This window comes from Hyphopichia burtonii, assembly GCF_001661395.1.
Source record: "Hyphopichia burtonii NRRL Y-1933 unplaced genomic scaffold HYPBUscaffold_1, whole genome shotgun sequence".
In the NCBI taxonomy this organism is placed as follows: domain Eukaryota; kingdom Fungi; phylum Ascomycota; class Pichiomycetes; order Serinales; family Debaryomycetaceae; genus Hyphopichia; species Hyphopichia burtonii.
The window spans coordinates 2171977-2195865 of record NW_017963728.1 but is presented as its reverse complement, the minus strand read 5'-3'; the positions used below and the strand labels follow the sequence as shown (position 1 = coordinate 2195865).

General features: G+C 36.9%; 9 protein-coding genes across 9 annotated transcripts; 6 read left to right on the top strand and 3 right to left on the bottom strand.

Annotated features, from left to right (window-relative positions):
- Positions 1-18: 18 nt before the first annotated feature.
- On the bottom strand, positions 19-5740 carry BCK1 (mitogen-activated protein kinase kinase kinase; the record flags this gene model as incomplete). Its single annotated transcript, XM_020220624.1, has 1 exon — positions 19-5740. The coding sequence occupies exon 1, from the start codon at positions 5569-5571 to the stop codon at positions 22-24; it is 5550 nt and encodes a 1849-aa protein (XP_020079375.1). The 5' UTR covers positions 5572-5740.
- A 131-nt stretch (positions 5741-5871) lies between these two features.
- On the top strand, positions 5872-10484 carry SFI1 (Sfi1p). The gene has a single exon (XM_020222895.1). It carries the CDS (start codon positions 6045-6047, stop codon positions 10452-10454), a length of 4410 nt encoding a protein of 1469 aa, XP_020079374.1. The 5' UTR covers positions 5872-6044; the 3' UTR covers positions 10455-10484.
- ECM39 (dolichyl-P-Man:Man(7)GlcNAc(2)-PP-dolichol alpha-1,6-mannosyltransferase) lies at positions 10485-12446 on the bottom strand. Its single transcript, XM_020220623.1, has one exon. It carries the CDS (start codon positions 12426-12428, stop codon positions 10515-10517), a length of 1914 nt encoding a protein of 637 aa, XP_020079373.1. The 5' UTR covers positions 12429-12446; the 3' UTR covers positions 10485-10514.
- A 156-nt stretch (positions 12447-12602) lies between these two features.
- On the top strand, positions 12603-13841 carry HYPBUDRAFT_146657 (uncharacterized protein; the record flags this gene model as incomplete). Its single annotated transcript, XM_020219982.1, has 1 exon — positions 12603-13841. One exon carries the CDS (start codon positions 12603-12605, stop codon positions 13839-13841), a length of 1239 nt encoding a protein of 412 aa, XP_020079372.1.
- A 185-nt stretch (positions 13842-14026) lies between these two features.
- Positions 14027-15427, top strand: TIM54 (Tim54p; the record flags this gene model as incomplete). Its single annotated transcript, XM_020218173.1, has 1 exon — positions 14027-15427. The coding sequence occupies one exon, from the start codon at positions 14027-14029 to the stop codon at positions 15425-15427; it is 1401 nt and encodes a 466-aa protein (XP_020079371.1).
- A 950-nt stretch (positions 15428-16377) lies between these two features.
- Positions 16378-17751, top strand: GDH3 (glutamate dehydrogenase (NADP(+)); the record flags this gene model as incomplete). Its single annotated transcript, XM_020222466.1, has 1 exon — positions 16378-17751. Exon 1 carries the CDS (start codon positions 16384-16386, stop codon positions 17749-17751), a length of 1368 nt encoding a protein of 455 aa, XP_020079370.1. The 5' UTR covers positions 16378-16383.
- Positions 17752-17968: 217 nt separating this feature from the next.
- Positions 17969-18900, top strand: MMS21 (SUMO ligase). Its single transcript, XM_020223951.1, has one exon. It carries the CDS (start codon positions 17974-17976, stop codon positions 18850-18852), a length of 879 nt encoding a protein of 292 aa, XP_020079369.1. The 5' UTR covers positions 17969-17973; the 3' UTR covers positions 18853-18900.
- A 101-nt stretch (positions 18901-19001) lies between these two features.
- On the top strand, positions 19002-21400 carry HYPBUDRAFT_180243 (nucleotide diphosphatase/phosphodiesterase). The gene has a single exon (XM_020222894.1). It carries the CDS (start codon positions 19053-19055, stop codon positions 21291-21293), a length of 2241 nt encoding a protein of 746 aa, XP_020079368.1. The 5' UTR covers positions 19002-19052; the 3' UTR covers positions 21294-21400.
- HYPBUDRAFT_103905 (uncharacterized protein) lies at positions 21362-23563 on the bottom strand (the record flags this gene model as incomplete). The annotated part of the gene is made up of 2 exons (XM_020218311.1): positions 21362-23212; positions 23264-23563. 2 exons carry the CDS (start codon positions 23561-23563, stop codon positions 21362-21364), a joined length of 2151 nt encoding a protein of 716 aa, XP_020079367.1.
- Between the last annotated feature and the right edge of the window lie 326 nt (positions 23564-23889).

The following is a 23889-nucleotide window of genomic DNA, read 5'->3' as shown; positions in this document are numbered from 1 at the left end:
CCATAATAAAATACGTTCATTCTATTTAGTTTTCAAACTTCTTTTTGAATTGTACTTGATCATTTCTCCAAGTTGAGTTTTTTCAAATGAAAACTCTGGTGTTAATTTCATGAACGGGTGTTCTAATAATTCTTTTGCAGTAGGTCTTTGTTCGCTATCAATTGTAAAACACCTATTGATAAAATCTTTAGCATCATCAGTCACTAAATGTTCAATATCTTCAGGGATTGGTGGTGCCAATTTGGTCTTACCAATCTTGTATATAGCACTAACAACAGCTTCATTTGACCATGGTCTCTTACCTGCAAACATCTCTAATACAACACATCCTAATGACCATATATCAATCTTAGCACTATAACCTTGCTTTTTATCTTCCACCATGTTATCAATGACTTCGGGCGCCATCCAAAATACCGTACCTTGCATCGACATTTCAGCGTTATTCACGTAAATATCTTTTGATTTTTTCAGAATTCCAAAATCAGATATTTTACATGTCCCATCAATTTCAAGTAATAAATTATCAGCCTTCAAATCTCGATGTAATATTCCATTCGAATGCAAATATGCTAGCCCTAATAATACCTGCTTAGTTATGAATTTAATCAATGGCTCATCAAATTTCCCATAAGATTTTAGACATGATGCAATGGATCCTCCAGCGACATATTCCAAAAATAAACTATATCTATTGTTTTTTTGTTCAAATCCCAAATACTGTACGATATTCAAATGATCCAAATCTTTCATCGTTTCAACTTCTTTATGTAATGCGTCAATTCCTTCTGAATTGGATGAGCTATCTGATAATGAAAACCCGGGAACAACCACTTGTTTAACGGCTAACATCTCCCCAGTAGTAACATTAAGTGCTAAATAAACCGAACCAAATGAGCCTCTCCCAATAAGCTCACCCTTAATCCAAGCAAATTCTTCAAACTCTCCATTAACATTATTCCGAAGCTTACTTACAAAACCTTTTTCAATCTCAGTTGAAGTGACTTCAACTACCTTTTGACCCCATAATTTTGTATTTGCTCTTCTCAACGTGTGCGGACTTGATTCAATCAGAGAGGTGGTGGATCTCATAAGTGCTTCTTCATTTCCATCTTGTTTGTTTCTTGGTGTGGTTTGAGGATTAGGAATGATGGAATTAGAACCTTGTGATACCTGGCTGTTTTCTTGACCTTTAGTGGACTGCTGTCTTTGTTCAAGTCTTTTTCTGCGAGCTTCGTTTGCAACAATACGGATTGTTTTCATTCTACGACGGCTCAATTTAGGTTCCTGATTATCACCATAAAAGACTTCATCACCCAGGTCTACCGCTTTGACCGGTGAAATGTTTGCGTTAGAAAACGTCCTAGATATGGCAGGCTTTCTTGATGGAATATTTCCTTGTGTATCAATTGGCTGTGGAGTTGAGGACTTGGTAACTCCCACAGGTGAGTCTGGTGAATCGTCAATGATTGGTTTATCTAAATTGGTATAAGGGAAATACTTCTCAAGATTGTTGTAAACCTCATCAATTGGTGGTCTAACGCTCATTTTATTAATGGCAACAGAATCTTGTAAAGAATGACGTTTTACTTCATCGGTTGGCTTTTCTATCAAAGTTTTCAAGGGAGAATCACTCTTTTCATGCGAATCGGAAGAGTTCTTGATTGGCTTGACAAAAAAGTCATCATCATCATCATCATCATCATCATCTGTAACATTAGCATTGGTGGTCGTATGAGGCTTCTTCACTGGCTTCACAAAAAAATCGTCATCATCATCATCCGGTGCTACATCTTCGTCATATGAGGTTGAGTTACTCTCAAGATCAGATTTGTGACTATCAGTAAGATCCAAAGGTGGGGCATCATCAAAAGAAATAGCATTTTCTTTGAAAGCATTTCCATCCTTAACGATGGTAGACTTTCTACTTAAGCTCATACTTTTAGTGATGCTAAACCCACGCTTCAAGTTAAATGAGTGATCGCTGCTACTAGTTGATCTGCTTGAGAATGACAACTCTTCAGACATATTGGAGCCAGCTGGCAGCGAAACACCCATATTCCCTGATCGCTTACTCTTCAATAAACTATTCGTGTTTCGGAAAGTTTGTATCTTCGATTGTGGTTGAGGAGGTGGTGGAGCAGCCCTTTTAGCAACGATACTTCCGGTTCTACTTTTTTCAGGAACCATTGAATTCAACGTACTTGAGCTAACATTGTTTCCATTTCCTGGAGATATAGAAGGATTGGGTGAAATTGACCTACTTTTGGATTGCAATGAATTGACATTAGTTTTCAGAGATGGAGAAATCGAATGTAATGAACCATCACGGAGTGTGTGCACAGTTGTAGCTGATACAGGTGACTTTAGCTGATTAGACACTGAAGATGAGTATATGTTGGGAATCAATTTAGGTGCCTTCGTTTCATAGGGAGACCTTCTTCTCTTGTCGAAATCAATTTCACGGCCTTCCTTTCGTAACACTTTGAATGAGTTATTGCTCGATTGTGCTGATGTATCAACCCTAACCGTCGATGGGGAAGGAATGGACTTCACTTCAGAAAGCTCGGTGGTGTTAATTAATGGAAGTGGGGGTTTTAGCTTATCTGACAGCCTTCTATGAATGGGGAAAGGTATACTCAAGGCAAAGTGTTTAGAAGGAGCATACTTCGATGACGGATGGTTTGAATCATTCGCACTAGAACCAGTTAATGGAATTTCCTGGATTTTTGATAGTTTATCAATTTGATTCTGTTCTTTGAAATTCCAATAGTCAGTTTTCGAGTCTTTAGAGTTTTGCAACAAATATTGTGGAGTAGCAGGGTAGCTTTTTTCTTCATTCTCTCCACTGATCTCAAAGGATTTAGAGTCTGATGATGTGGTGGAGAAGGTAGCAACAGATGGTGATGCTAGCTCTTGATGGACTATAATCTTTATGAATTGACCACTAGTGAGCGCCTTGAAAAGGACATCATCATTCAAAGCATGTCCATGACTAGCATTAAAATCTGTTAAGTGGTATGATATGAACCCAACATCGATTAATCCTAGATTTTGGAGTATCCTGTCCTTAACGACTTTTAGATCGACGATTTCTTCTTCAGTTAATGCAAGAGGCATAAACAGAAAATTATCTTTTGTGACAAGAATCACGGTAGAAGCTTTATCTGTACCATTAGGAACAGGTAAGTACACATCTTCTATTGGGGTATTGGCTGGAATTGAGTTATCTATGCTAGACCTGTGTGACAGTTTGAAACTGTTGGCAGGTGAATGTTTCGGCTCATCTAGAGGAACAGTCAAAGAAGTAGCTGATCGAGGTGATTGGCTACTCTCATCAAATGAACGTTTAGGTATAAGTTGTGAAACCGGACGATAGGACGAAGAGCTTTCACGTGAATTTGATGTAGAAGCCCTACTAAATTTCTGAGCTTTACCAACATTATTATTGTTTTTGGATGTTGAAGCAGATGAAGAGTGGACCTGTTTTACAATCTCAGCAGCCTTGTCACCACCATACTTTCTCAAAGTACTCAATATCCCACTCTTACGCGAGCCTGGCACTTGTAGATCGTTATTGACTGGATAAGACGTTACATTTTGTAAACTTGAAGTCTTTTTTAGTGGAGCTTTGGATGGTGCATTAAATTGGTTATTTATGTCATCTGCTGCAGAAGTAGAAGAAATTCGTCCCAGTGACTTTTTATTGGAACCGGAGCCGCTACGCAGAAGCAGACTTGAGTTAGACGATAATTCTTTGGAGGTCGAAGAATCGGAGAAGGAATTTCTATTTTTTCTAAAAAATTTGTGATGTGATGGTTGATCTTTTGCAAAAGACTTTATACTGGCCGGATCGATATAAGAAAACGGCCTTTGTTTCTGGTGAACATTCAAGTTACCAGAGTTTGTAGATGTGATGGATGAGGATGATTTATGCTTATGAAATATAGGGTTGGATTTTCTATTTTCAATCTTGATTGCCTTGCTATTTAAAAAGACTGGAGACAGCAGCGATTTACTCGATTCTCTAGAAACAACATCCCCTTTGGTTGCGCTTCCATCTGAAAAGTTGTTCTCAGCAGTATTGATTTCCGTTTTCAATAAATCTATGAAACGTTCTATAGTATTAAGATCATTGTCCAAATGAAGAAACTTAGTAAATTGTCGCCAAATCATCGAATCTGTACCGTAGTTGCAAAGCTCTAGAAATCGATTACCAGAAATTTCATTTCTACGGAAAACATCTTTCCAAGAACTATTAAATTGGTGTGAATCAAGCCATTTCAAAACGTTGGACATTTCCCAGCCATTACCATGGGAAGATGTTTTACTTGATTGAGTGTTCATTGCATAACGCACAAAACGCTTGTCTTTACTAGCATTATTAGAAGGTGTCAATGTCGAAGCTGTGGAAGCATTTGAGATAGTTGAACATTCCGATCCGTTTCTCTTGTGAGCATTCTGATCAACAAACGGTAAATCTGGATTTTCAATGGGAAAGTTAATGCTACTTCTTACATCATAGTCTTCTTTCGATTTGGATTCATCGGTTGAGAGCAGGACTTTTCTAGAAGAATCTTCTAAATTTACTTTATTAATTCTACCCTCCTCGACGTTAATTTTTGAAGGTGTATTCCTATCGATCTCATCATTCAGTGAAGCATTATGCAGTTGATGTTCGGGGTTCCCTAAAACATCCATACTAGGCACATCATTATCAACATCGTTCAAAAGACCATTTGATTCTTTAACAGGGGATACAACAAATTCTTGCATTGAATCATTTTGATCCGAGAAGCTGAAACTTGTTTGATTCTTCAAATCACCACTTGTATTTCTTTTGTTCTCCGTGGGCTTTTTCTGTGGTCTAGGTGACTGAATTCGAGGGGATTGAGTCCTGGATATGTGACCTCCAACAAGCAGTGGATAGCTTAGAGTATCAACTTGTTGGTGGAGACCATTGGTTTCTTGATGAAGTTGTGGATAATGTTGAGAATATGGTCGGGGATGATGTTGAGGATATGGTTGAAAATATTGTCTTGTTGAGGGCTCTCCAGTAAATATCGGAGCAGGCTCATCGTTGTATGAGTTTAAGGAGATATTCGAATCACTCCCATTTGGAAGATATGAGTTTATGGGATAAGGTGGTTGGTCTGGGTAATGATATGGACTAGAACGGGATGGTTGATGCGGTATTTGAAATTGACTTTGAGAAGCATTTTGGCCATGATAATGCAACTGACTCGTGGAAGACGTTTCAAGAATCGGAGGAGTACTCGGTTGCCTGTGGAAGCTAGGCTCAACAGCCTGAAAATCAAAGTTGTCGTTTAAGTCATTTTGGGCCGATGGTGCCAGGAATTGAGGATAAACTTTCTTCTTATGGTGAGGGGAGTAATAAACGGCTCCATCAGAAACGATACGAGGGCCATTCTGGTGGTGGTTCACAACATTACCACCTTGTGGATCCATAAATCCAACGGATTTTTCATCTGGAGTCATAATTCTTTTGCAATCATAACTAATTGATCTGCCGTAGCCTGGACTCAGGAAATTTGTCCTTTGATCGGACATTGTACCTGACGCTAAGTTATTATACGGATGCAACTTATAATCGAAGAACTTAGGTTATATAGATCTGAATCGATTAGATTTCAGTATCTCCAAAAAAAAAAAATAAAAATGGAATCAGGCTATATTTTAATTCAATCCTAATCCTCTTCCCCAAGCTGTTACGTCCGGAAAGTAATCAATTAAGCCTCTTTGTTATCTTTGTATCAGATGTGTCTTGTTCTGTTGATGTTGTCAGTTGAATAGGAGGATTCAGAACTTTGAGTTTACTACTTCTATATTTAAAAATCCCATCACCCTCGCTATGTATTTTTTTTCGTTTGTTTTGTACGTGCGGCCAAATACTTTTTCGTTTTTTACATTATTTATTTTGATTTGAATCTTCAAAACAAACAAAGCCATATACAATACCTACGAACTTAGAATTATTGAATGATTCAAGCAATTTAAGAAAGAGATGAATCCCATAATACAGCATGCCATCATTACTCGACCTTCTTCATAAAACCATAAGAGAGATTCATGCGCTACATTTATTCCCTATAACCAACAGTGAATCTGATTATGAAATATTATTAGAACATACTTTAGAATCAATTTTGCTGCTATTGAATTATCATAATAAGTATTATGTGACAGTGGATGTAGAAGCTTCATCCAATAACTCGGATTTGAGTGAATTGTCATTTTTATATTATATTGATAAAGATGAAGAAACTGATGTGAAAGACTTTAATAATTCTAGTATAATCCACTTCATACAATCAAGTTATTCAAAAGCCAATTCTGAAGATTACGATGGTCAAGCGTTATCGAGGTCCCATGTGCTTACCCAACTACTTAGCCTTCTATCGCAACATGATACCGTCAGTGACCGAAAGCCGGTGCGCTTAAAAGATTCCTACTCCTTAGTGCTTTTGAAGTTTTCTGAACTAGTCGAGTTTTTCGCTAAGTTCCATTCTGAATCGGAAAAGAAATTGGTAAATTATATCAATAAGTGCTTTTGTTATGAACTCGATTTTGTATCTGGACTTCGTAATCGCTTAGATGATGAGCTTCAACTTGGTGAAGACGAAACTGAAAAAATAGTACGGATACTAGATAGTTTCATTAGTGTGCCTGAACCTGAGTTTGATGCTGATCCTGACAACTCCCTATACCATGGTCACTCAGATAACTCCATTTTCAGCTACGAAGATAACGAACTCGAGAGTAGACAACTTCTGGGTAACTCGCCTTTAAAGTTCAATTGCACTGACCCAAATTTTGTTTGGCTATATCAAATCTTCCTCCAAATTTCTGGTTATAAAGCTGATCATTCCAATCATAATGGCTCAAAAGATTATAAAGAATATATCAAATTAATGTTGAGTTGTTATAAGAAACATAATAACGTTGATTTTTTAGAGATTAATAACTTTAAATTTAAAGAACTTAAACTAAAATTTTTTTATAATTTTTTGGTGGGGAATCTGGATGGCTCTCAACAAAGTCTTCTTCCCGAATATTTCAAAGATGCAACTAACAGAGTTATTAATAGATTAAACGTATTCCCCGAGATTGATAAAGTAAACAACTATGAGGATAATCGAGGAGTGGGAATATCAGATTTACCAGTCTTTGGCTTGAATGATAGACAATCTAATCCAAAGGAAGAACATCTTCCTGGCGTGCTTCACGAAATTCCCCAAGAAGAACATGTGCGGCCTTCTTCAGTTCCACCGCCCTCAGGAAGGACAGACGACTCTGTTAATAATTTTGAAGAGCAACCCTCTTTTATATCGTTTGTTGAGTATTCAAGAAATGACCAGTTGGAGCTATTCTTGAGCTTAAGACATATTATTCCTCTTTTGAATGAGTTTAACCTTAATTTTGATGCAAACTTTCCACTCATTTTCAAACACTACATGGAGCTTGTTTATGTTGATTTCTCGGAGTCAACGGAGCAAGCTGACTTTGAATACATTGAGCGTATTGTTGTCTTGGTTAATTCAATTACGGAGTTTGAAAATACTGAAGTGTCTGATGGGGAATTAGATATCAAAGATACCGTTTTTTCATTTTATAATGAACATCAGTATTTATTAACAGAAACCGATGATAAAAATTCACATAATCCTACCTTGCTAATGAACCTAGCTAAACAAGAGTTCTCTCTGTACTTTAGTTTGAAAAAGAACATTTTCAATAAGTGGAATTTCAAAACACTCTACATTGGTCAATTAGACTATAACTTGGAGCATAAATTCAATCCGGTTTCGAATGAATTTTGTCAAAAGTCATTTTTGAAAAAATGGTTTTCCAAGTATCGCCGTTTCAAAGACCTACAATCGGTGTCCTCGAATTATTCAGAAAAAAGAGTAAAGGTGAATTTCATCAAAGATACGTGGATTCCTTCAGTGATAAAAATTGGTAATATGAATGATCTGGCCACGAGTTTGTTTATGAAAAAATTTTTTTCAAAATGGTCTAGGAAGAACCAAAAGATTTCTAACTTGAAGGCAGATGCTGTAGCTTCTTATAACAAAAATGCCTTGAGCCTGTTTTTTGCTATTTGGGTAAACAAATTGAACCATATCATACAATTGAGCGAATCGGCTCTCATGACTCGAAAAGCAAACATTGGAACTGAAGGTGGGATATTGATGCATGCGGTTTGGAGCTTATGGCTTCAAAAATTCAAAACAATTGACCTAGGTAATCCTGGCATTTATCTTCCTAGTTCGAATCCAAAAACTGCAAAAAATGAGAGAAGTGAATCCATTCAAATACCAACCAATTTAAGCGAGAAACTTATCGTGCTATCAGCTCATCAGAAATTTTTCATTTTGCTAAAGTTTATGAAACTTTGGAGATTGTCTTATTCACATTCCATGATATCGAAAGAAATTAAAAGCCACAATGATTACAATTTAATGAAATATTTTTTCAAGAGCCAGTGGATAAAACATCATGAAGTGAACAAGAAAGCACAATCGATTCTAAGAGGGAAAGAATTGGAGCTTAAACGTCGAGCTTTTCATGGATGGAAAAGCTGTACTGACTCTAGAAAGATAGCTGATACATTTGCTTACAGTATTGCAACAGGAAAGGCTTTTAATCAATGGAAACTCAATTCTCAACTTTCTCATTTAATAAAGTTTGGTGATGGCAAAACTTCAAATCATCACAAGTTGACAGTTTATTTCAAAAAATGGAACTTGAAGCGGAAGTTCAATTCATTTCAGAAAAATCGAGAATTCAATTCTGTTAAACAAATATATAACGTGTGGAAATCTAAGCTTTTAGATGTCAACGAAATGAAGTCTATTTCTCAAAATCTCAGCCAGATAAAGTGCTCACTGGATATGTTTGCCTTATGGAAACATCAAGTCCGTAATCAGAAAAATTCATTGGAAGTTGCTGATTTAAACTTTCAAAGAAAGTTTTTCAATCATATGTTGGCTCTCCTACATCATTATGCTGTGGATTATCGGAGCGCGGCTGATGAATTCAAGAGAGGGGGCATCGCCATGTCGGATAAGCTAACCATGGCTTCTGGTCTCCGAAAGTGGAAGATAGAATACTACCGCAGATTCGAAATACTCGCCCAAAATAAAATAGTCCATTTCAAGAAGAAGGTTGTTAATCTTAATATTAAGTTTACCTTCTTTTCTCATTGGGTTAAGAAATATAATGAATCCCACCTACGTGCTGTCCAACTCGATCAAGCATGCAATGACTATGTTCAAAATTCGAAAAAGCACTCTGATTTGTTTCATAAATGGTCGAAAAAAACTAAACGTTTACAAGATTTGAACCAAAATTCCCGTGATTTTGAGGCTTATTTATTGTTTAAAAAGATAATTGTTATATGGTACAATCAGTTCATCAACAAGATTGTTTACCTAGATGAGGTTGCAGATGATTTTGCCTCCAAAGAAGACTACAATAGAGTTAGAGAGTTTTTAAGCAGATGGTCCATGAAGTATATCAAACAAATTAGAAGAAATCACCAAACATGTGAAATGTTTATTCAAAGATGGGAAGTCGCAAAAGCTAAGTCTATTTTCGAGCTTTGGCTGCAAAAGTCAAAAGAACGCCGTGGTATTTTAGATGCTGAGGATTTTGAAGCTGATATGAGCTTTGTGAGCAATCTGTCTCCGCTAGCAAATAAATCCAATAGGTCTTTCAAAGACCACAATCCGAATGAAGACAGCCAGAGCTATCTATACACTCCTGTCAAACTGCAAGTTTTGAGGTCGCCCAGTACTCCTTTTTTGAAGAGCCCAAAGAGAGGGAGTCCCACCAAGTTGGAAGAAACAAACCGTCGATTAAAGGCTGAACGCCTTGAATCATTGAAATCACGTTTTAGTAAAGCGAGGGGTCAGTCAACGCCTACGAAAAGAATTAGGCCACTTATAAACTCTTTGGCTGATTCAAAAGTCCTGCTACACAAGCCTTCAACTCGCATGATGCGTCTCTCTCCACCAAATAGTCTAGAGCCTAATAGATCTACGTTTTCTCCTAAAGCTCTGAACTTGAATAGATTTCAAGATCGGTCAGTCCCCCCTAAAGCCCCCAACTTTAACTTGACCGATACGCCGCAAGCTTTCACAAGACTGCAAGAATCGATAAGACCCTCTATTGACTATGTTACAGATGATGCGCTCAATACGGATAGTACCGCATTCTCATCAAGAGGTGTAAGTACTATATTAATTGATGAAGATGAGGATGAAACATCCGTGATAGAAAGCGCCAAACGACTTAATAGGATTACTCCAATATTCATACCACCAGATTCGGAGACGGAGCCAAGGTTTTCGCCTGTTTTCAAACTCAAGGAACGTCTTCGGAGTGGGACGACACATAATGATGATGCAAATAGTTTTATTACTAAATAAAGTTAATGTAATATATATTAAGGTAATTAGTGTGAATGTAAAATGGGCAATATAAGAGGCTCATCCAAGGAGTGTTTCTATCCTATCGATTTCTTCATTAACGTCTTCACCCAAATCTTCTAATTTTACATCCTCTATCAATCCATCCTCAGGTTCTAAATTCTCATCCTGAGGATGGTCTTGGGTAGCGTAATCTTCTATCAATTGATAAACCTGATCATCGGAGCCTACCCTTTCGTATATATATAAGTAGTCCGTTTTAACAATCATTTCATTCAAAAGATTAGTTATTGTGTCAAACCTTCTTTCTACGGCTTCCGAAACAATTTTTGCTGCAAAATTTATTAAATATCTTGAGTCCTTTCCTTGTTGTTGAAGAATGAAGATGATGGGCAAGACAGTGACAGCCTCGAATTTCTCAGCTTTATGAATGAGCCTCCAATGATTTTCATTGTGAAGGACCACATCGTTCTTGACACCTTCCAACTTCAAGGTACTATCTAAAGAATTCTCAGTTATTCTAAAGTCAATGTCGTTCCATATTTTAAGCAAGTCAAGCTCTTTCTCTGTTTTGTCATATTTCACAAGACCACCATGAGACTCTGTGAATCTTGTTATTCCTGACATACAGGAAGCAACATCCATATGAACCAAGGACTCTTCTGTAAAGTTTTGATTGTGAATGAATTTATTTAAAGATGTAATGGCATCCCCACCTGGATAATTGAAACTCGAGACATAACCCATTAGTATAGACAATCCAGTTCCTAAAACCAAATTAGCAAAGAAAAATGTAAGCAAGGTGGAATATATAATGTATTTTTTAGAACGCTTTATTGACCAACCACAGAGAGTGGTTGCAGCTTTTAGTAAGAATACCGGAATTGTATAGATGACGAACCTCCATTCTTTATGGGGTTGAAAGGACATACCAGCAACGAACAAAACTGAAGATACCCATAAAATATCAATGGAATACCTAGCTGGATGTTTCAATAAATAATGTTCGCTCCTCTTCAAATTTGAAGGGATTTTGCGGCCGTCATTGAAAGGATCATAATTACCATAAGGGATAAGCAAAAGCAAAATTGTAGCGGGTTTGAATAGCTGTTGAGAATAATTCAAGAAATACGAAGACCAAGGTTCAACTCCCCATTCAGTAGATTTTCCAAATAAAATGTTAAATTTGAATGAAACTAATTCTGGAATGAGCCAATACCCCCAAAAGTATGAGTCAATCAAGCCGGTTGCAATTAAGCCTGTAACAGTACCAACTACGAGCATCAAGGTATTATGCCAGAAGTTCGACTGGAGATAAATAAGAGAAGAAACTAATGCGATTATCACCCCAAATAAACCAACTTCCAATCTAAATACTATAGCCGTAAATGACAACCAAGCATAACCAGTCATTTCACCTGCCAATAGCTTAGAGACAGCATGGTTGGTTAAAGGTAATGCAATGAAGTTTGGTAAAGTTCTAGATGAATAGTATAAGATATGAAATTGGGATAATAAAAGAAGAATGAACCAAAATCCAATTCTGGCTCTTGCTTTGAAATTCCCTACATCAATACAGACTCTATTCACTGTATTCCTTATTTCTATGAAGGAGCATGCATTAGTAAGACCAAGAATACCTCTGACCAACATTTGAACGTCAAGTTGAGAAATGCCATCGTTGGTGATAAGCGATTTACCAAAAAAGGACGACAAGATATCAAAGAACTTGACAGCTCCTGAAAGAAATAAGCTTCCAATAAAAGTCCGTGGAACCACTCCAGGAAACTCCATATGGTCATAGTTTTCTCTAACAATCTCTTGTGGGAAAACCCCATAATTAAGCATATCGTGCACAGCTTGTATGTTGAACGACTCCTCCACTTTTGTATAAGGCGAGATTATCAAATGATAGGCAATTGCAGAAATGAGAAGAAAGTCTAAAACCTTCTCCGATAAGTATTTGGACTTCATTTTGATGGCCAATTGGTAAAGAACTTTGGATCAAAATGTTCTATGACTTCTTTGAAAAACTCGTGTCTGTTAAGTTCATTTTTCACTCACTCCATTTTTCATTTGATCTATTTTTTTTTCTCTTTGTTTGCTTCTTTACTATAAATCAGCAAGAGACGAATCACTGATAGAAGAATGGATGATATACCTGATTTGGTGACTGACTTGACTGAGGTTTCTCCAGTCTTGTCTAAAAGTAATAACAAAGAATCCCAGACGCAGCCTGAGATAAAGAAGGAATCTCAGGTCATCGATAAAAAGATACCAATCACTATTATCACTGGCTACTTAGGGTCAGGTAAGTCCACTTTACTTGAATACATTGGTAAAAAGTCACATAAAAGACTTGCCATCATCTTGAATGAATTTGGAGACTCTTCAGCAATTGAGAAGTCAGTGACGATACAAGATGAAGATAACAAAGAATCAGTTCAGGAATGGTTGGATATAGGAAATGGTTGTCTTTGTTGTACTGTTAAAGATAATGGAGTTCTAGCGATTGAAAATTTGATTGAAAACTCTAGGGGCAAAATCGATTACATTTTATTGGAAACTACTGGTATTGCTGATCCAGCACCAGTTGCCAAAATGTTTTGGTTAGATGAAGGATTATCATCTAATGTCTACATTGATGGCGTTGTGACGGTTGTTGATTCTGAAAATATCATTAAATGTTTGGATGATGTGGGGGGTCACTGGCATAAGGAGAATAATCATTTAAAAACAGCCCAATCATCAGACAAAGATGAATTAACGGAAGAAGAAATTAAAGATGAACATCAAAAATTACAAGAAGGTATCACTACTGCCCACCTACAAATAGCATTGGCTGACTCTATATTAATCAACAAAGTTGATAAACTCGAAAAGAAAGGAGATTACGAAAATAAACTATCTCAAATAGAGAATAGAATTAGATCCATAAATAATACTTCACCGATGCATCCTACAAGCTTTGGGGATATCGATCTTGAAAAGATATTAGATTTGAAAGCTTTTGATAGTGAAGGAGTCAAATTTTCACAATCGTTAAACATTCTGGAAAATTCAGTTTACCATGATGATCGTATAACCACAATCACAGTTACCTGTGAATTTTTCCAGAATTTGGATTCTTTCCGTAAAGTGGAATCCTTCTTACAGTATATTTTATGGGAGAACACTGTCAATGGTAAAGAAGTAGAGATACATCGTACCAAAGGTATAATGGCCTGTGGTTCCCATATAAAAGTTATTCAAGGAGTTCGAGAAACTTACGATATAATTGATGCAAAACAATTAGCACCGGGAATTGACGAAAATAAGTTTGTGTTTATTGGTAAAAACTTATCCCATGACGACTTGAAAGAAGAGCTCTTCAGGTTCCTTGAATAATTTCCGAATAAACGTTACTCCACGGAGTTGAAGATGTAGATTTAGCAGTAATTGAGTTAACACTTGCACGACCTAGATGAAAAATTCAAAAAAAAAAAAAAAAAAAAAAAAAGAAAAAGTATTATAGCAGTTCGACATAAACTATAGATCATCGGGTCGTATTCAGCATAACTTGAGTCAGTAGAATGTCGGAGAACCCTAAGAATGGTGATGTGCCACCGGAGAAGCCAGCAGCACCTGTTGAGCCAAGTAAGGCCAGCACGCCCCCTAAGAAAGGGTGGTCGAATCCAGCATTAAGGATGATGGGGATTCCACGAATCAGTTTACCACTGAGAAATTGGATGATATTCTGGACATTATTGGCTAGTATCGGAGGAGGCATTGCTTACGATAAGTACGAACAGAAGAAGATTCGCGAGAAATACGTTAATATGGTTAAGCATTTGGGAGAAGAGGTTTATGAAAATGATAGAATACCTAGAAAATTGACCATTTTCATTGCGCCTCCACCGAATGATTATTTGGATGAGTCATTAAAGATTTTCAGGAAATATGTCAAGCCAATATTGAATTCCGCAGCTATAGATTATGAAGTATACACTGAAAATAGACAAGGAGATATAAGATCACAAGTAGCTGAAAAAATTAGACAATTAAGAAAAGAAAGAGGAGGAATCAAAGAAGAAACACCCGAAGAAAGCAGTAAGAAACCTATATTGGCATCGCCTTGGCCTGTTCCAAGTCAACAACCGAGCGACGACGAAGAAGGACCAATGAAGAGTCGCTATGAATTATACGACAGCAAAGATATATTAGGACTTTATAAGGTATTAAACCCAATCCAGCCTAAACGAGATGATGAGATTGATTATGAAAAGGCTGGCGGGGTTATCTGTATTGGACGAGGCACATATAAAGAATATATGACTGGGGTTCATGAAGGGCTATTAGGGCCATTATTCAAACCAAATCCATTACCGGAGCCAGTTGATCCAGTTAAACCAATTGAAAGCAATGAAGAAAAGATTGATACTCCGGAAGAAAAGGCGAAGAAAGATGATTCATTCGAACAACATGATGAAGAGGAAGAAGAAAACGATAAAAGACAAGCGGTTGAAAAACCATGGATTAGACCTAATCAATATAAAGAAGCCAGTTTAGCTCCGGAATTAGATATGTCCACCAAGATTCTCAATAACAAGAGAGTCCCCGTCTTATTCGAACAACCAATGTACGTTTACCCAGTTCCTAACTTATTAGGATTTCTTAACATGCCCCACAAAATCTATCGTTACTTCACCAAAAGAAGACTTGCGGAAGAATATGGACAAAGAACCTTATCCATCATCTATAACTTAACCAGAGATTTCGAATATAAGGACCAATTGATGGCTAAAGATGAAGAAGTCGACTGGCCCAAAAAATGGGTGGAAAAGGGGAAAAGCAAAAACAGTGAATGGGTGCAAGAATTACAAGTTGACGAAAGAATCACCACCAGAATGAAAGTCTTCGATCCACAATTAATTGACCAAAACTCCCATCTAATCAACCCTCTTTCAGTTAAAAATCCCCCAAAAGATAATTGATATGTATATAGTTTAATATCTTCTCTCTTGTAAACCACCTTTGTAGCTTTTTCGCAGTTAAATCTCTTTAGGCAGGTGTTTCCCTTACAAACTCGGTCAATTACCGCAAATCTCTACTTCTAGTAGATTCTCCGGTGATTATCAAAAAGATCAACGATAAGCTTTCTCCTCCCTCGAACTGGCCCTTGCCATTGGCCGCCCGTCATGTCTCGGACATTCCCAACTCCGAACCAAATCACAATAACTGATTAGCTAATTTACCCGGGCCTTGAAGTAAAGCGGTCGTGTGCGCGCCCGCGCCCGCAGAAATCGCGGACGCCCGCACGACTCCCGCCGGTTGCAACAAACTTTGATTGGCAGAAGATAATTTTTACGACGAGTTCACTAACAAAACGAAAAAAAAAAAGCTGAGAAAAAGGAAACAAAAAAACGGCTAACCAAGAGCAAAATCCCGGTACAGGCCCAATTTCGCTGCTGCAATTTTCCACTTTTCCACTGGTGTTTTCGCAATATTGAGTTTGGGAATCCACCCTTGGAGCTGGGAACTGGGTGACAGTAGCGGCCAGGAGGGTGAGCAGGCAGTGGACGTTGGGGTGGGTGGGCAGAACTGGCTAAAGAGTACCGGTGGTGGTGTTTTGTACTAGTTGCCCCCAGGGTAGACAAAAGGAAAAGAAAAGAGCCAGAGTGAAATGTGATTGGCCAGAGATTATTCGTTTTGATCTGAATTGATCACTATGTGCAGAAATACCAAAACTGCCTTGGTTTAAGGTGCTTTAATAAACTTAGAGTGACAAATTAAACAAAGAAAGGCCCGATCACTGCGTTTCTTTTCCCGAATGATGATGTAAAGGTTATAGGGTGTGAAAAATATATAAATATTCATTCCCATCACCATAGGAAGAGAGTTTTTTTTTGTTTTTTCCTTGTTATACTACTCAAAACTAGAGATATACAAAATGGTCTTACCTCACGAACCTGAATTTAAACAAGCTTACGACGAATTAGTTTCTGCTTTAGAAGATTCCACTTTATTTTCCGAACACCCAGAATATAAAAAAGTTATTCCAGTTGTTTCAGTTCCAGAAAGAATTATCCAATTCAGAGTGTCTTGGGAAAACGATAAAGGGGACATTGAAGTTAACAATGGGTTCAGAGTTCAATTCAACTCTGCTTTAGGTCCATACAAGGGTGGTTTACGTTTCCATCCATCAGTTAATTTATCTATTTTGAAATTTTTGGGTTTTGAACAAATTTTCAAAAATGCTTTAACTGGTTTATCCATTGGTGGTGGTAAAGGTGGTTGTGATTTCAACCCAAAAAACAGATCTGATGCTGAAATCAGAAGATTCTGTGTTGCCTTTATGAGACAATTGGCTCGTTATATTGGTCAAGATACTGATGTTCCAGCTGGTGATATTGGTGTTGGTGGTCGTGAAGTTGGTTTCCTTTTCGGTGCTTATAAACAAATGCAAAACAACTGGTCTGGTATCTTAACTGGTAAAGGTTTATCTTGGGGTGGTTCTTTAATCAGACCTGAAGCCACTGGTTACGGGGTTGTTTACTATGTTGAAAAAATGATTGAAAAAGCTACTAAAGGTCAAGAATCTTTCAAAGGTAAACGTGTTGCCATCTCCGGTTCTGGTAACGTTGCCCAATACGCTGCTTTGAAAGTTATTGAATTGGGTGGTACCGTTGTTTCTTTATCTGATTCTAAAGGTTCCATCATTTCTCAAAATGGTATTACTCCTCTTCAAGTTGAAGAAATCACCGCTGCTAAAGTTAAATTTAGAACTTTGGAACAAATTATCCAAGAATCTGCCTCTGCTTTCTCTGGTTCAAACCAAGTTAAATACATTGCCGGTGCTCGTCCTTGGACTCATGTTGGTCAAGTTGATGTTGCTTTACCTTCTGCTACTCAAAATGAAGTTTCTGGTGAAGAAGCTAAAGCTTTAGTTGAAGCTGGTTGTAAATACATCGCTGAAGGTTCTAATATGGGTTCTACTAAAGAGGCTATTGATGTCTTTGAAGCTAACAGATCTGCTAATGTCTGGTATGCTCCTGGTAAAGCTGCCAACTGTGGTGGTGTTGCTGTTTCTGGTTTAGAAATGGCCCAAAACTCTCAAAGAGTTACTTGGACTGCCGAAGAAGTCGATACCAAATTAAAGGATATCATGTACACTTGTTTCGAAAACTGTTACACTACCGCCACTAAATATTCTGCTGGTAAGGATGCTTCTGGTTTACCATCATTATTAAAGGGTGCTAACATTGCTGGTTTCATTAAAGTTGCCGATGCTATGTTTGACCACGGTGATGTCTTCTAATTTAACTGAAGACTTAAAAAAAGTTGTGCTCTTATATATACATGTTTCATTTCTGATGATTTTTAGTTCTTCCATATAATTTAGATTGTATTTTTATTTAATTATCTCTTGATTTGTAGTGTGATTATTTCGATTAGATTTTTGTTAATACCTTACTTTTTGACGCGACTCATTTATTCAGAAATCAATTTAACAGTAATAACCTTCTTCTCAAATACTCAAATGACTGAGGTATCAGCATCCCCGTCGGCTGGTGACTTGCCACCGGACCAAGAAGACATTATTGTGGCAGATCTTCCTGACTATGTCCCACTTCATCAATCCTTAGTAAGAGAGTTTGAAAAAACTAGTGTCATTCCATCAACTCCATCTAAATTGATCGATGATAATATAAAAACTCTCATGAAAAACGTGAAGGACTATATCGATTATGTGATTGATCATGACCATTTACTAGATAGTGAAAATTATCAAGCATTTCTTTCTTCCCAATTATCAATTTTAGAAGACTTGTTGAAAAAAAAGTTTGAACTAGATATTCTTAAAAATTCAATTGATTCTTCAAAGAAAGAAGTCTATTTACGCTCTAATCAAGAACCAGACCTATCCATCGACTCTTTGGATTATTATCAACAGTCGTCAAATTTACAAGTAGGTGATTTACTCCAGAAAGAGTATGAAGAAACAAAACAACAGCATTTAGTTTCAAACTCATTTCAAAATATATTAAATTCTTCAAACCAGTACAAATTTTTAAGAAATACCTCCTTGATATTGAAAGACCCAGAAACATCCTTGCCAGATACCAGCTCGAACGATCTGGAAGACTTGGAAGTCGCCGGTGGTAAAATCGCTCTTAAAGATCCAATATCGTTGAATTACTTTCGAGATCCAGTCAAATCAAGAAAATGCAATCACGTCTACGAAAGAGAACATATCGTAAAGTCACTAGAATCAAAAAGACACTGTCCAATCGATGGTTGTGAAGCATCGATAAGTCCAAATGATTTGGTCCCCGATGAACTTATGCAGCTAAGGGTAAAGGTTTATTTGGCCCGGGCAAAACATAAGAAGCCTCAAAGTAGCTTCGATAGAATCTAAGCTTGCTTTTCTTGTAGAATAGTGTATATTAAATATCTTGATACGGTTATTGATATATTTATTGTTGTAAAGTAGCTTCACGTGTATTAAGCGATACTAAAAAAAAAAAAAAAATCTTAAGTACTAATTGTTTAAAAAGAGATAAAAGACAAAACTCCAAACAAACTTATTCTTTTCATTGGAAAAAGGTATTGGCTATAATGTCTATCAATTATCAAGGTCCACATCCGGTGGATGTGCCAATAACTGATCTAGATGATGCAGAAGATGATATAATATACAGAGAAAATCTAGGTAACAACTCAGGCTATCAGGATAATAGTCAGAATTTTTTGAACAGCATGGACTACGAGCACCAGGATAGCCAACAAGGTTTCATGGGGAAAATAAGGAATTATTTCAACAATCCAAGATTGAGTGGAGGTAGATATACGTCTGTTGCGTCTACTGATAGTTTCGAAATCGATGATGACGATGACGATGACGAAGTTGCCAATAGATTTGCTTTTGATATAAGAGACTACAAGATCAAGAGATTGAATGATAAACTTAATAAGACAATTGCTATTCTAGTGTTTGGCCTTCTGTTGGTTATTGTTATTATATTTTTCAACAAGTCTTGGTTTACATCCTCTTCTGTTGAAGAAGATAAGGAATATGCTTCAATGGCTTCTCAACATAAAAAGGTTAAACAAGTCCTTTCAAACACAACTCACGACTTCTACCCAACAACAATAATTGTATCCTTAGATGGGTTCCATCCACATTATATAAACCCTTATTTAACTCCTTCTTTGCATAATATGATGATTAATGATTATGGTGCCCCATATATGATTCCTTCGTTCCCATCGTCAACATTCCCAAATCATTGGACCCTTATTACAGGACTTCACCCTTCTGAACACGGAATTGTTGGTAACACTTTCTTTGACCCAGTCTTGAAGAAACAATTTGTGAATACTGATCCTAAAGTTGGTGGTATTGACCCCGATTTTTGGCAAGGAGGTGAACCAATTTGGCAAACTGCTTTTAAGCAGGGAGTAAACTCTGCTGTCCATATGTGGCCTGGTAGTGAAGTACCCGGCATTGGAATTGCTAATGGACCCATGGAGGTTGATCGTTATAATGGCTCTGAACTCTTGTCGTCAAAAGTTGCTCGAGTTATGGGCTGGCTTGATCGTGACGATATAAATAAACGTCCTGAACTTATATTGACTTATGTTCCAACCATTGATCAGTTTGGTCACAAGTTTGGTATCAGTGGTAAGAATTTAACTGATGCTTTAAAATACGTGGATGATTTCGTTGATTTGATGCAAATGGAGCTTAAAAATCGTAACTTGAGAGATGTTGTCAATTTAGTAATTGTCAGCGACCACGGAATGGCTCCAACGTCCAACGATAGATTGTTGTTTCTTGATGACGTTATTGATTTGCAAAAAATTGAACATATTGATGGCTGGCCCTTGTTCGGTTTAAGACCATATAAGAAACACTCTCTCGATGATATATACAAAGAACTAAAAGAAAAATTTGCAACTCTCAGTCAAGACTTGCAAAAGCATTATCACATCTATAAATTAGAAGACTTCCCAAAGCAGTATAATTTTGGAGGCTCTAAAAACGAACATAAATTCAACTATAGACTAGCCCCAATCTGGATAGTACCCGATGTTGGGTACTCAATTACAACTCATAAACAACACGAAGAAAATAATTTCGATTATACTCCTAAAGGTGTTCATGGATACAATAATACTGAAGTGTTGATGAGAGCTTTGTTCTTGGGGTCTGGTCCTTACTTTGATAAAAAACTAGGATCAACAACAAATACGAAGATAAAACCCTTCCAAAATATTGAAGTTTACAATTTGCTTTGTGATTCTTTGAACATAGCACCTGCACCTAATAATGGTTCCGGCTCACCACAAACTTCTATAAGTAACTTAGTGTCTACTAAGAACTTGTTACCTGAGGATTGGAGTGACTCCTTGGGTTACCCTAATGTCCCTTTTGAAATCGATCATATTGTTAAAGATGCTACTTACGACTTATTATGGAAGAAGCCAGCAGACAGAGCTCAGCCAACAACGATATCTGTTAGTACGAATGAAAAACCAATGGAATCGTTAGCATCTCAAGAGTCAAGTCTCTCAAATATAGCCACTGAAAAGTTACCAAAACCCAGTGATTTTACCACTACATCTCATGACGAGAAACCTGAACCAACATCTAATCCTCTCAATAACTTGATAGGCGAAATCGAAGATGCCATTGACGATGTTGGCGATGCTTTAAACGACGTATTTGAAGACGCGGGAGATGGCTTGAATGATGCAGTAGATGGCTTGAATGATGCAGCTGGTACCACATCAGAAAAAGTACATAACTGGATGGGAAAGCTTTTCGGTGATGCATCTGATGATGAAAAAAGTTAAATTGATAAGTATTATAATATATTAATATCATTTATGACTATATATGTACATATTTTCCCCTTTCAACCTCAATCTTCCCCTATGCTATCAGCCAAATCATTAGAAAGCATTTGTAAAGTAGGAAAATGAGATATATCTGTATTTTCTCTGTCTTGTATTGAAGGTGAACCATCGTTAATAACTCTTAAGAATGGAGAGTTCGAGTGAGTCGCTCTTATTCCAGCACTACCGTTAGAGGGGGTATGAGGAGATGAAAGAAGGGATTCAAAAGAGTTTCTCATGGGGGTTGGGCTTCGTCTTTTGAAAATTTGTGAGTCCACAGAACAATCTTGACATAATCTAATTATCAATTCTTTTGGTAATTGAGAGAATGAAAGAGATCTGGTAATGATTGACCAGTTTGATTTAATGATCTCTAAGACTTTTGAAACAAACACACTCTCATTGGAAATTACAGCATTTGCCCAAACTTTTAGAAATAGGCCTATTCTTGGTTCCGGGTCAGTGTCAGTATCCAAGTTTACAATAAAAAGAGAAAGTAGTTTGAACAACTGAAATAGGGTCTGAGCTCTCAAATCAGGTAATTCATACAAGTTTGATAAGATGAGTAAACCCGAATAATCAACAATATTGAAGATATTAGCAGGAATATATTGATCAAACTCAAGGGATCCAGTATATAGGTAAAATACCAAAGCCTTTACCGTAATAAAAGGTTCTGGAATGAACATTCTATTAGTTAAGGTTTCGTTCATTCCACTGCTTATAAGTCTTTGGAAATGAGGCCATCTTGCCAACAACATTGATTTGTGTACTTTCACTACGGATATTAGGTCCTTACCCTCATTGATATTAGTTTGCATGATTCTGTCAATTCTGTCAGATATTTCGTCATAATTGTTATAATCATTTTTTACGGATTCATCTTTCAATGTATATATTTCAAAATCGGTGAACTCTTCTTTAATCAAAAATTTTTTAAAGTCATTAACCAAGTTCAAGCTACCGAATTGTGATTTTTTATCTGATTTAAGCTCCAAACCTGTTGGGATGCCTAAACTAAATAATTCAATCTCAATTAATTTTGTTAGATAATTCTCTGAGGTTGAGCGTATACTATCTGAATTTGAATTAACGTCGAGTTTTTCATAACCAAGAATAAATAAGCGACCATCGTGTGAAATGAATGCATGCTTCCAAGCAAAATCATAGACGTTTTGGTCTGTCTTAACTTTTAAGTTTGAATTAATATTTTTCAGATTGACCAAGGGCATATACTGGAATTCACTCAAATCATGATATGCAATTGTAATGCCATGGTTGTTATTTTCGAATCCCCACAGAGGTAAACTTATTTCTAATTTTAAGAAAGGATTAATTTCAGAATTTAAATATATTCTCTCCGAATTTGCTGGGATGAAATTATTAGAGCTTCTATCGTAGACTTTTAAATTGTCATCGTCTTCGTCATCGGAGTCGACAAACCCCAAGCTGTAATTTGGATGCAGTAACAAAGAAATTTCACCAATGCTCTGATCACTGAAATTGAAGTAAACTATTGAGCTGGTGACATGATTCATTTCATGATCCAAACCTCCAAATGAGAATAATTTACCATCGTGAATGGTGATAAAGTGGTCGAATCTTGCTGCGAAATCAATAGGACCATGCCAAATGCCAGAAACCAAGTCATAACAGTACAAATCACTTAAAGGAGTCGAGTTAACTAAACCTCCACTTATATAGATTCTAGTTCCATCTTGGGAAGCACAACAGGCATGCCGGGATCTAGGAGAAGGGGCACTACTTAATGCAAATTTTGGTGCTGATATCCATTTACGATCGAAAATATTATAAATCAACATAAGACTATCCTTCTTGAACAAAGTTTTATTCTGATCGTAACCAATATTACTAGGCTCTTCATTTATATCATCACCTTCGTTATAGGGCCTTCCTGGTGGATTCACATCTGGAAATTCATCGAATGGGATTCCACCAAACACAAGAATATTTCCTTGTCCTATATAAATAGCCAGATGGCCTTCACGATAAACACCATTATGTTTGTCATCGATCTCCCAGGTCTTGGTCTTAGTATTTAAAAGATAAATCGTACTATCCAAATTATCATTATCATCAAAACCTCCGAAGAGGAAGACGTAATCTGTTCCTGTACATGGAACAAGAGTCGATTTGACGTTAAACTTGGGACAACTTTCACCACTAATAGTGTTCAATTGAAAGCCCTCTTGCTTTCTGACATCCATTATTCTTTAGGAAACCACTTTGATTAGTAAACCTGAATCAACGTCTCGGTGGTTATCGCAGATAACAAGGTTGTAAAAAAAAATCAGTAAGTATGGAAATCAATTGCAAAAAAGTACTTTTATGGACACCACTTGTATCAGTCACTTCTGTAGTACAGAATATGTATATATATTTAATAATGAAAGCCCGTTAATCAGGACTGGGATTGTCTTAGGGAAGATGCAACCTTCTGAAGTCAGCTTACTCATTCGGCTGATAGACATGGGGAAGGCGAGTTTCGGTGGGAGAGAAAAAAAATTGGTCGTATCACGTGCCACAGACTTAC